This window comes from Bidens hawaiensis, unplaced genomic scaffold (assembly GCF_021521415.1).
Source record: "Bidens hawaiensis isolate Kalapana, Puna unplaced genomic scaffold, B.hawaiensis_p1.1 tig00042586_1, whole genome shotgun sequence".
In the NCBI taxonomy this organism is placed as follows: Eukaryota; Viridiplantae; Streptophyta; class Magnoliopsida; order Asterales; family Asteraceae; genus Bidens; species Bidens hawaiensis.
In genome coordinates this window covers 4,751-18,001 of record NW_027497555.1, presented here as the reverse complement: position 1 = coordinate 18,001, position 13,251 = coordinate 4,751, and the positions used below count along the sequence as shown (strand labels likewise).

Here is a 13,251-nt window from a genome sequence, read left to right as displayed (position 1 = left end):
GTACGTTGGTTGATACCAACTAGAAAGGACTTTACTTGCTCGTTTATCACTTGTCCATGAATTGTATGATTTTTATGTATTATATCAAACTGTGGGAATCTTACCAACTATGTTCATAGCTGACTTTATTTTATACATATATTACAGGTGTAAAGATACGAGAATGAAAGTTAGAAGACACATAGTATGCCTATAGGATATTCAAAGAACAACTTATCATTTGTTTATTTATTTGTTACTACTTGTATTATTTGATAAACTTATGTTACATGAATATTTAAATGAAATAATGTTATTATGGTCACCTAATAGTGTCACGTGTATTTGAGCAATCTGCAGGTCACACTCAGGCGTTTCCACTTTAGCCGGGGTGTTACACATTTGCACATGTCCATAATTATACAAACAAGCTATGTAGTGTTAGGCATGGCTACTTGAGGCATGTTGTGGGCGGAAGGGGGGCCACAGTGGTTGATTGCGCGTGGGAAATGGAGGCACGCAACACGTACAAACAGTCAAATCTTCACTGTAGCTTAGCAAAATTACATCACATATACACATACATACTTACATACGTATATACAAATTATGACTTGTGACTACGCATACTTGTTTTCTTGAAACTCGTGAAACTCACAAACTCTTGAAGTTGACCCATTTTAAACGTACTTTTCAGGTGTGGTACCGAAATTGAAAATACTTGATGATGTGCTACTTGTTACCGAATGTGGCCGATGTTGTGCGAATAGATGCAAGGATATTAGTAACGAATAGAACAGTTTAACGAACAAATTTTGTTGTACCATCTAGTTTGTAAACAAAGATAGAACAATGTAATATATTGTAAATTAGTTTATAATGTTTCTTTATAAACAACGTGGTTGATACCAGAGGTGTCTGTTACATTCCCGTTTTACGCTTCCGCATTCGCTAGTCGGGGTGTGACGTCTTGCATGAGTGGCCTTGATCATATCGAGATCTTTCTTCAGTCGGTCACATTCTTCGCTCTTCTTTTCAATTAAGAGGGATTTGGAGTCATCAAACTTGCTAAGATCAGCTACTTTCTCCTTACATTCCTCAAGTTCCTGGGCGGTGCTGCTATGCATTTTCATAATCTGTTCAAGACCCTGTAAGGATGCAAGTGGGTCAGTTTTAGAAGATGAATAGAGATAAGATCGAAAATACTTGAAGCCCACTACCTGGTGGATGATGGGGTGGAAATTGTCAGAGGTCAGAGTCTCAAAGGTGTGACCAACAACCTCGACTCCCTTTCCCTTTTTTGATGACGAGGGCTTGCTCTTGGAGGATGGAACGAGTGACTTTAAAACTTCAATGGTGGCTGACTCTTTTTTCTTGATGATGTTCTCAAGATCCTCCAACATGAAACCTTGCTTGGCTACAAACAAAGAAGTCAGAATCAGTATGAACATAAAAACGACAGTTCAAGATCCCGAGTAAGATACTTACCAGACATGCTTTGTGATACGTGGCTAGTGATAGAAGATGCAAGGATTTCGAAACGAAAAAACTTCTGCTGTCGGCGATCCTCCTACAAGCTCCTGCTGTCGGCGGTGCGTGATCCTCAAACTTCGGCGCTGCAATGAAAAGATAAGAGTTAACATCCTTAAAATTTCTCTAAATATTTTATTATTTATATGTATAATCCTACATTAACAACCCATTGAAAAGGAAGATTTTTGCCACTTGGGATAGAGTCTCTTTTGACAAAAAAAAAGAATTTCATATTCCATTCCCCATCGTTTTTTGTGGTTTTCAAGATCAAGTGAGTCTGGCTAGGAATAATTTGAAACACGAATCGACTGGAGTCATGGGTTCTCACCCGATAGACAGCGGCTAGGTCAGAAATGTCGAAATCCAAATTGTGGGTGGTGATAAGGTGGTTCAGCATAACAAGATCCTCCAGGCATCGGCATCATTTGAGCATAACTCAAGCCGGTGACTTTGAAAACTTGGAGATAGGGCGGAAAAGGATAAGACAGGGCAAGGGAAAACAGATAATAAGTAAAGAAACCCAGGTTTTGGAGATAAGGTCTGAGCGCATCTGCTTTTCGAATGGTCGGATGATGGTTCCTTTAGGAAAAACCTCTTCAATTTGGAGACAAGAAATGTCGCGTTTGGTGAAACTACAGGTTTCCTTATTCCTTAAGGAAAGGAGTTCCTGATTAAGAAACTCCTCGTCAGAATCCTCAGCCAAAGAAGCGGATGACCATGTTCTCTTTTTTGCCATTTTGAAACTAAAGTTACAGCAGATAAAACCCTAGAAGAATTAAAAGAAGATGGAGAGAGAGAGGGGGGGGGGGGAGTTACCTTGATTTCGGACTCGATATGGAGATAAATAAGGATTGAATGGAGTAATTATAGGAACTTATCCCAACATTTAAGATATGGTGGTTAATTTGCTTGGGGAATTGATCCAAGTCTTTTCACATTAGTTGGGCTGAGGTCATAAAGATAAGGATTAAGAAAAAATACTTTGACATCCGAGAGTCTTAGCAGGTTCGGAATCCTAAACCTTATTTTATTTAAACTAATCAATTTGCTTGCAGGTTACTCATTAGTTAACAACCTGGAACGACTAGTTGACTGAGTCTTGCTGATAATTCGGAAGCTTAGTTGAGTTGCACGTGGGAATGAGAAATAAGTCGTGTAACGATCACATAATTAGGGTTTCCGAGTTTATAGCATAGTTTGTTACTTGTATTTCCTATATAAGGAGGCCGATGAGAACAATTTAGAACACGCAACACTCTCTGCACTCGCAACTCGCACATTTGTACTTGGCATTTGTTGTCATTCGGCTCTTGAGTTGTACCCAATTTTCCTTCATTAATAAATTGAGGCAGGGGATAATTTTCCCCTCCCGAGGTTTTTTTCGAGGATTCTTACTAGGATCTAAGGCCTTTCCTCGGTATATTGCTGTGTTTACCCCTTAGTTTTACCGCATTTACTTATTATATCTTTGAAGAACACTCTACCTCACTTAACGGCGTTAATATTCTGTTTGTCGCGGATCGTTGAAAAAAAAATATGATCAAAGGTGGATTGTTATCAGCCAATTCGTTAACTGAGATCGATAACGATCAAACGACGATAGTTTGGATTAATAAAAACCAATACACATTTAAAATATGCTATATAGTATATAAAATTTTATATCTAATATAAATGGTATTTTATGAAATGTAAAAGATACTTAGAAAATTCTTTCTCTTCTTTATGAAAAAAAAACTAGCTAGTTTGAATGAGACTAGTTAAAAGAATACCAACAAAAGTTTGAACACGGCCTGACTTCGGTGGGACAATTCGGATTACAAACGGCATTTCAATATTTTGAAACGTAACTTTCAGTCATTTATCCTACAACATCAAATTATATATATAGCTATATTTTATTTTTTAACCTTTTTATATAACATATCAAATACACTTTTCTACTTATTTTAAACAATCAGTGTACCAGTGTATATCTATTTTTTAACAATGACACAAATCATATAATTTTCATTTTTCATTTGTCAGTTTGTCACCTCAGCACCTCTCCTGCCATTCACTCTTAACACTTAATCTATGTTATATTTGTTATTCTTTTACAACTTTTTAAATATTTAGATAATATTTTAGTTTTCATTTACAAGCTTCCAATGTAACGGTAATGCATGAGCAAAATTGAATGGTATGCGTGATATGGACTCATCGGTCATCCCACCATACAAAGGAGAGTGATGAATGGAGACCGTGGTGTCCCATTCTAGTTAGCATTTACATAGGGCTGACAATTTATACACGAGACACAAATACACAACACATACCTACACGACCTTAACAGGTAACGGGTCCGACCAATGAAGGCGGAAACGTCGAGGCGCGACATGATTGCTCATTGCACAATGACGCTATAAAGTTACAATATTTAAACAACTCATTTAAATCCATATCATCATAAATAACACAACAATTGTTCATACAAAATGCCAAATAGATAGATAAACAAATAACTTGTTCTTTTATTTTCTAATATCCTAAAGCCAAGATAATAAGTTTCTTCAAGTAATCCAATCAAGCTAACATCAAACCTGTAACATTGCATAAAATAGAGTTTGTCAACACGAAGGTTGGTGAGCAATTTTCATAGTTTTGGACAATAAGTATATAGTATAAAATCCACAACTAGTATATAAAAACAATAAATAATAGCAACAATTTAGATAATAAAACCGTCAATAAGAATACATTGACGACAATAATGAAATCGTCAATAAGAATACATTGACGACACCTTTCTATATGGGGATACCATATATACTCGGAATTAACGTATGATCATACTTTGATGAGGCTACCCGCCTTAGCATTCAAGAATTTGCACATAATCATGTAAAGCATATAACACCAAATCGAGCATTTATTTAAGTAAACATATACAATACGTGTTGTGGTTTAAGACTCAAGTATAAATCATTTGAATTTGAATAAGTATGCAATGCCACCCCCAAAACGAAAGATGGAAAACGGGGGATGAAAAAGTACTCACATTAACAAGTAACTTGAAAGATAGTGTCGTGAATAATCGGAGAGATCGGTTTAACGAGCAAGACCTATATTAAACGGGTCTCGTGTTAGTATGTAGTCTTGGAAGGGTTTAAAATAAAATACATGACAAATAAAGTAAATAAATAAAGTTTAGGATTTAAAGTGTAAATATTTGAGAAATTAAAGAAACGAGTTTTGTAAAATAAGTTTACTCGAAACCGGGTCTCGGTATTCTATTCATTAGTTTTTTTCTTTTATTTTTACTCAACCTATGTTAAGTAATAATGTGGATTAAAATGCGATATTGCAAAACCCTTGGTTATAAGAATACCAAGACGAGGTTTAAACGAGTGTTCGGGTTTGTCGGTTCGAGACTTGATAATTGACCAAGCTCACAGTTAACTTCCCAAAATAATAAATGTTATGAGATAACTCAATAAAATCAAAATATATTTAACCAAGTATGTAGTTCTATTGTGAAGAACCTTAACGTTCGTTAAGCGAGTATACGACCTTATCGGTTCGAACTTGTTATAAGATCAAGTTGGTTACCGACATGCCAAGTATGTTTAGAAATTAACTAAAATTGATTTAAAATATAATCTTGAAGAAAAATATGAGTTTGGTGGCTAAAAAAACACACTTGTGTGTATTAAGCGAGTGAACTCGGTTTAGTTCGGTTTTTTTTTTGGTTCGGTCCTTGACCCGGAATAAGACTGAGGATGGTTACCACATACCCAATTACCATGGAACTTGTAAAATAACTTATAAATAATAATACTCAAGTTTTACATTCAAAAAGTTAATAATAAAGCTTTTAAACAAAAGTTCGGTTTGTGGTTCGATCCTTGAATCGGAATAAGACCGAGGATGGTTACCACATACCCAATTACCATGGAACTTGTAAAATAACTTAGACAGAATTACAAATTTTGTCCTTTAAAATAAGACGAATTACGGTTCGTGTCATTTTCTAAGTTTCCTTGCAGGCGGTGTACTTTAAACTTTTTTTTTCTACACGTTATGTCCTTTACGCTAACTGGGTTAGAAAAACTCAGTTAAATGCCCTCACGTGAGGCGCATGTGAGGGCATTTTTGTCTTTTCACCTGTACCTGCAACTTCTTCTTCCTCTTTCCCTATGTTTCTTTAATCTCCCTTTCCATCCACCACCAACAGCCATGAACACCACCACCACCAACAGCCATGAACACCACCACCACCACCACCAAAAAACCACAACCATCCGATCTCCAACCGCCATCTCCGCAAACACCTCCGTATGGTTCCATCATCATCTTCATCTTCCCGTTGAAAACCCTAATTCAACCCAATTCCGTACAGATTTCAATCTCCGTAATCCTTCAATTCCAACCCAATTCAACCCAGATCTGACACTATCACCCAACTAATTGCAATCATACGCCTTCAATTTCACGTCTTGATGCTCAATTTCTCGTGATTTTGAAACCCTAGCTTCGTTGTCCGGTTCGATTTCTTGATTTCTTTTGGGGGAATTGATAACCCGGTTCGGATTTGCGTAGATCTGATGCTAGGGTTCCGTTAATCGGAGTTCTAGCGTTTGAATTTGGTGGATTTTGTGAATTTTGTGTTTTGGTATATGTATGGATTCAGGGGTATTAGATGCTGATAAAATTAGCAAAGAGAAGAGCAAGTGGGGTGAAGGTAATAATAATAAAGTTTACACCCGACGCCCGAAAACAACCGCCGTTGCCGCCGCCACCGACACCGTAAATAACGACCAAACCCTAGTAGTAGAACCGGGACCGTCCGATAATAATAATATTAATAGTAATAACGATAATGATACTAATAATAATGATGATGATGATCATTTGGTTGAAAACTGTGAGGCAGAAAAGGTGGTGGTTACGGTGGTGGATGGTCGGGTGAAGATTAATATAAAGGCTCCGAACCATACGGAGAAGGGAATGGGAGGTAGAAATGGTGGTGTTTGCGGAGATGGCGGTTGGAGATCGGATGGTTGTGGTTTTTTGGTGGTGGTGGTGGTGGTGTTCATGGCTGTTGGTGGTGGATGGAAAGGGAGATTAAAGAAACATAGGGAAGGAGGAAGAAGAAGTTGCAGGTACAGGTGAAAAGACAAAAATGCCCTCACATGCGCCTCACGTGAGGGCATTTAACTGAGTTTTTCTAACCCAGTTAGCGTAAATGACATAACGTGTAGAAAAAAAAAGTTTAAAGTACACCGCCTGCAAGGAAACTTAGAAAAGGACACGAACCGTAATTCGTCTTATTTTAAATGACAAAATTTGTAATTCTGTCAATAACTTATAAATAATAATACTCAAGTTTTACATTCAAAAAGTTAACAATAAAGCTTTTAAACAAAAGTTCGGTTTTTGGTTCGGTCCTTGACTCGGAATAAAACCGAGGATGGTTACCACATACCCAATTACCATGGAACTTGTAACATAACTTATAAATAATAATACTCAAGTTTTACATTCAAAAAGTTAACAATAATGCTTTTAAACAAAAGTTCGGTTTTTTGTTCGGTTCTCAACTCGGGATGAAACCGAGGGTAGTCACCACATATCCAATACCATGGAACTTGACAAATATGAACAATAAACTAAAATATGTAGAAGTTAAGCAAGTATAACAAGTTATATGGTTAGATTTGTTAAATATATAAACCAAGGACTACAAAGTCCTCTATGTAACCTTGCGTTACTAGCCCGACATTTCAACTGGCCGAGACCGGAGAAATGAAAGACCGAAGGTAAACAAGGAGTGTATATTATATATATATGTTGTAACATCAAGCTTTAAGTATTGAGAAGTTAGTTAAAATGAAAGATTAGCTTATGAAGAACAACCTTAGAATTCAAGAATTTGAGAGAGAAATGAAGAAATGAGCAAGCACAAATGAAGAAGATGAGTGTGTATATATAGGGTAAGTTGAATGGGTCTTTCATAAAGGGTGTTTCATGAAAATGGGTTGGTTATAGACCCAAGAAAGCACAAACTACAAATGGGTCCTTCAAGTCTCCATTTTGGTAGTTTTAGTCCCTGGAGTTCGTTTTGAGCGTTTTCGGGGAATTTTAAGAACCGAAAAGGGTGTTTTTTTTATCCAACAACTATAAAACAAATATTTAACATACAATTCATCATTTTGATAATATCGAAAGGTTCGGGATACAAAACGGGACGGGTTTACATTAAGAATACAAGTATAAAATAACCCGAAATTGAAAAATGTTACATTTTGTGTGTAGGTTTGATTGTTTGCTTGCTTGGAATTGAAGATTTGAGAAGAAAGACCAATTGGAGCTTGGAAGTTTGAAACTTGATGTTGCTTGATTAGAATTTGGATGCTTTATTTTAAGACTTTTACGACTTTTCAACGAATTTTGTTTGCTTGTTATTGTTTGCCTCTATGGTTTTTTGTCTTAAAATTGTTAATGACCATGGATTTATGTTTTATTTTAAGACTTTTATGAACTTTCGACGACTTTTATTTCCCTAAACAAGTTGTCAATAATGTGTTTCTAAACAGCTCTTACGTGTATTATCGTGCATTACAGGTATTAACAGGTTCGTGTTCGTGTTTAGGATACAGGTACACGAAAAGTTTTCGTGTCGTGTACAGGTATACCCATTTCGTGTTCGTGTCTTATAGTGTACGGGTATACACGATATGCCAGCCCTACATTTACATAATTCTATTGCCACCTAGGATCACGTGGCTTCTCCATTCTACCATACTGCATTGTCTATTGAACGATGATTCAAGTCTCGTAAATGAGAAAAAAATGTAATTTAGAAATAGATTTAGTTAAGTGGGAGCTGGCGCTAAAAAAATTCAAAATTCATCCATGAGTTAATCTCTCTCCACTTAAGGGAATTCACCAATATCATTGAGCCGATTGACTTATTAGCATCTATCAATATCACTTTATTTGTCTTAAGATAACTAAAATGTGTTTTCTTCTTGTTAGGATAACTTAATGGAGTTGTTTGGCAATTTTATGCTTAATTAACTAGCATGTATCTAAAACTTAATAATTAAGAGACTTTATGAACCATTAAAATGTGTCTTTTTAAAAACCAAATAACTCTATCTTTAACCAATTCAGAGATAGTCATAAATGAAATTATTAAGAGACTACTAAGCAATTCTTAACTAGATTAGTTAGGCAAGTTTTTATGGTTTGGTTTGGTTTCAATTGTTTATAGATCAAATCAGGAGTCAAAACATTGGTGACGGTTTTTAACCTCATTATATTAAAATCAAATCTTTTGGTTTTGTGGATTGTATTTATTGCGTTTAAATTGAAAGTACAAATATACAGAAATTTTGACGGGATTGTGAAGTCAAGATGGACTCTTGAAAATAAAATAATTGCATGTTACTGTTCAATAAAATAAAACTTAGATATTAAAAACTAGGCAAATCCATGATAATAAAAGGTTAATACAACAAAATAAACATAAATATCAACGGTAACATATTGTTGTCATACACACTATTGTGAACGTTTAGGTTCATTTTAAAATAAACTATTTCTAAATAAATCATAGCCTCATCGGCAACCCGTTAGTTCTCCTTAGAAATAGTTTTAAGTCTTTTGTTATAAAAGTAAAAAGAAAAAAAAGTTCATGAAACCCCTCCAAACCATAAATGCTAAAACTGCATGTTCAAAGTTGATGGTTATTAATTAAAAACTAGTTGCTATCTGACCGTGTGTTGCGATAGATAATTAATAAACGTTATGTGCCAGTGTCAAGATATTAATGATCGCAAGTTACCGTATTAAAAATTTGAGTTACCATATTAACAGCTTATGAGTTTGTTTGTATAACTAAATGAAACTTAAGAGTAACGAATAATGAAAGTTGATGACTATTATATTAAAAATTTATGAAGTTGATTGTGTAATTTAATGAAAGTTAAAGGTTAGCATTTGAAAACTGGATAGGAGAGGCTGATTGTTTAACACGATGAAGTCGAAGTTAGCGTATGAAAAAAGATAGTGGTGGACCATCAACAAACAAAAATACTTTTTTTTAAACGGTCAACGGATAATTCAAATGAATTATTAACTAATTTCACCAATGTAAATAAAATCCAACATATAATTGAATTTATTAACTGAATCTAATTGAATCTGCTCACATTCAAAGTTGTAGGTTAACTGAATTAACCGAATTATACATGTTATAAAAGTTTAAAAACTGAGAGATCGTTTATAAATTTGATTTTAGCATATAGTGACTGACATGACTCGTGTTCCCCCATGTCCCAACTCTCTAGTTAAAAGATGACTCAAATATAATAAATAAATAATATTTTACCAAGAAAATACATTTTTGTTTTATATAGAACACTGTTACAGTGTTACATCAGAAGGGCCTAATTTTAATTTCATCAAATGTTACATCAGGAGGAGCCAAGCCAATACTTTCTTTTTTTCAACAAATGTCACATAGAAAGGAGCCTTTTCATGACGTTTCCATTTCTGCCTCCCAATCACAAGCGCATACTTAACTCAAATATTCTTTAAAACGGACTAAATTACAAAATAATAATCAACTTTCAATAAGCTTTCTAGTTTTTTTTTTTTGGGCAAATACCATAAAAATCCAACATACTTTCTATTTTTTCTCGTGAAAGTCCCTCAACAACTTTTTACACGTTAAAGTCCCTCCATATGCTAAATTTGAACAAAAATGTGACATAACTTATAAAAAAATACGGAATTGATTTTTTTTTATTAAAAACCATCTAAAACCATGTCGTTTTGATTAAAATCATCTAACCAAATAGATGCTTTCAATTTCATGAGTTACGTTTCATCATTCTCCAAATCAATTTAATTTGTAACAACTTTGCTTGCCATTTATGTTGATATGTAAATGGAAAATAAAAATGATTTTTACAGATTTAATTGGAGAGTAGCCTTCCTTCAAGTGGATTTAATCATTTATATACTTCATGGAATGGTCATGTGCGTACGAAAGCTAATGTAATTCGACTTTTTGTTGATTTCTTTTAATCTACTTTTTTTTGAAAAATTTTCTTTTAATCTACTAATGTTATTTAATATACTTATGTTATTTTTAATATTCCCTTTTGATTAAAATACCCATTTAAAATAAATGGCTTACTTTAATATTGTTTTTATAAGTTATGTCATATTTTAATTCAACTTTAACATGTGGAGGGACTTTAATGTGTAAAAAATTGTTGAGGGACTTTAACAAGAATAAACAGAAAGTATGTTGGTTTTTTATGGTATTTGCCTTTTTTTTTCTGACTATAGGCCGGGTACAGAATCCACTTTAAATTTCACTATTGTTTCATTGTTGCTATATATTGTTATCAGCTTTAATGTTAACATTTTAAATTAAATATGCATGAAACTTGTTTACTATACTTTACAGTACAATAAGTGTATATGTATAGTATAAAAAAGTATTGTCATTGTTAAATATACAAGAAGGTTGTTAATTTAATGTTTATTAATTAGGTTTTCTTAATTAACTTAAGTGAAACAATAATTACTTGTTTATAATTTAATGAAATTTTCTTTTTAGAATTATCTTTTACTTAAGATCAAAATTAAGAAAAAATCACAAAAACTAACTAAAATTAATATATTTTCATTTAAATCGCTAATTTTTAAGAAAGAAAAATTAAATTTACAAGCGAACGGAACCCCACTGATTGATGTTTATAATTGGAAAAGGTGTAACCGTGTAAGTGACTTTAGTGAACACCAAGAAACATTGTTAATAATTAAAATTCTTTTTTACAATGACGTAAGTATGTGTTAATGGAAGATTCACGGTACCCGTTAATATCTTGTTAACCAGTGAAGTCTGACAAACCACATTTTTAGCCTTTTTTTTATCATACAAATACCATTTATTTATGTATAATAAGTTATTATATACAATATAGCAAAATCAAGCATAAAGGAAAGAAAACTAGCATATCACTATATTTTACAGTATAAAAAAGTGTATATCGTATAACGTCTAATAGTAACTAGCATTCTACCAATCCCATATTAGTTGAGGGCCACCATTCTCCGCCACCTGATCGGAGACATAATCCATAAAACCATCAATATCCGCCACTTCCCACGACGGATACACCCATTGGTCCACCGAGTCAACCAACACCAACTCATTTGATGACTCGGGTGAGTCCAAACACCCTTCTAAGCTTGGCAACTCGATGATCTCACCAAGTTCCTCCACTTGACTAGAATCGGTCACTGGTGGTTGTACTGGTGGCGACATGGTGGCGGCTTTTGCAGCGGCTTCTTGAACGTGACGTGGAGCAAGAGATACGGGACGAGGTAACGAGTCTTTGAGTTCGGGGAAATTAAGAACCGCGGAAGTACCTGTTTAAATATAATGACCATAAATTACATCTAACGTTAATAAAAACAGAAAAAATGAGCCAAAAATAATGAAGAAAATGTAATGTATAAAAAATGTCTTTTGTTGTTGTTGTTATTATTATTATTTGATTATGACATGTAGAAGAGATTTAATAATAATGATAGCAATAATGTTTTGTGGAAACTAAGTCTTCTATTGAAAAAAAAAAGTTAACATCAATAGAATTATTTAAACTAAAGTAACATTAATAATTGGTTTGAAATGTTAATGGCTTGGTTCATATGTTGGTTTTTACGGTTTGTCTGTTTAATAGTTCGGTCCGATTAGATCTTGACATGCTGTCTAAAGTTTGTTATTTCTTTTTATTTTAAAATATGAAGTTAATTATATACATTATTATTATGCATGATGAATAATCCTTAGCTTTGTTATAATTTTTAGCACAATCTAAGTGATTTGGAAAAGATAAAAAAGAATCAGTTTCTAACTATTGAAACTTAGCACTTAAACCGATAAAACTGACTGAATCTGTCGACCCACACGATTCAACTTAGTTGGTTTGGATTATCATTCTGAACCATAGTTAGCAGTTTGACCTTACATTTTCTTTTTTCTTTTTTCAAAACCAACAACTTCGTATGGAAAACGAAGTAAATAGTTGTCACCCAATGTTGAATGACCATAAATTCAACATTAACTCATTACCTTTAATCGATAACGCGGCAACGTCATGAGCTTTGGCGGCCATCTCGGCCGTGGAAAAGGTCCCGAGCCAAATGCGGGTTTTCTTTCGTGGTTGTCGGATTTCGGACACCCATTTCCCCCAACTCCGCATTCGAACTCCCCGAAAAACCGGGTGTTTATAGCTCACATCTTTCTGGTTTCTTTTCTTACTCTTTGAGTTCTCCGGCACTGATTGGTCATTGGGGTTTTGAGGGATGCTAGCCATTGGTGAAATATTGTTTGATAAATAAATTTCATCACAAGGGAACACAACGTTTAAATAAGAAGATGATAGGTCTATTATTATTGTGAAATATATAAGATGGTTAACACGTGTCATAAGTGTTGTGGGACATGCATATAATGGAGTGACAATAATTCAAACATAGATATGATATTTTTAGATTTATTAATTCAAAACAAATACCCGTTGGGGCAACCGACAACCTTTGTTGTTACTTTTCTTTCTTTTGCCCGTTACGCCGTTAATTCTTTCAACCGTTTTGTAAAATGTTCAAAAATGTAGTTTAATACTTTAATCGTTTAATTTAAAATCTTGTTAAACATGTATTAAGATGTAG

At 33.9% G+C, this 13,251-nt stretch overlaps 1 protein-coding gene across 1 annotated transcript; it reads right to left on the bottom strand.

Moving 5' to 3' along the window:
* Nucleotides 1–11,527: 11,527 nt before the first annotated feature.
* On the bottom strand, nt 11,528–12,935 carry LOC143593728 (dehydration-responsive element-binding protein 3-like). Its single transcript, XM_077073269.1, has 2 exons — nt 12,653–12,935; nt 11,528–11,946 (listed from the first exon to the last, which is right to left on the bottom strand). Exons 1-2 carry the CDS (start codon nt 12,894–12,896, stop codon nt 11,594–11,596), a joined length of 597 nt encoding a protein of 198 aa, XP_076929384.1. The 5' UTR covers nt 12,897–12,935; the 3' UTR covers nt 11,528–11,593.
* Between the last annotated feature and the right edge of the window lie 316 nt (nt 12,936–13,251).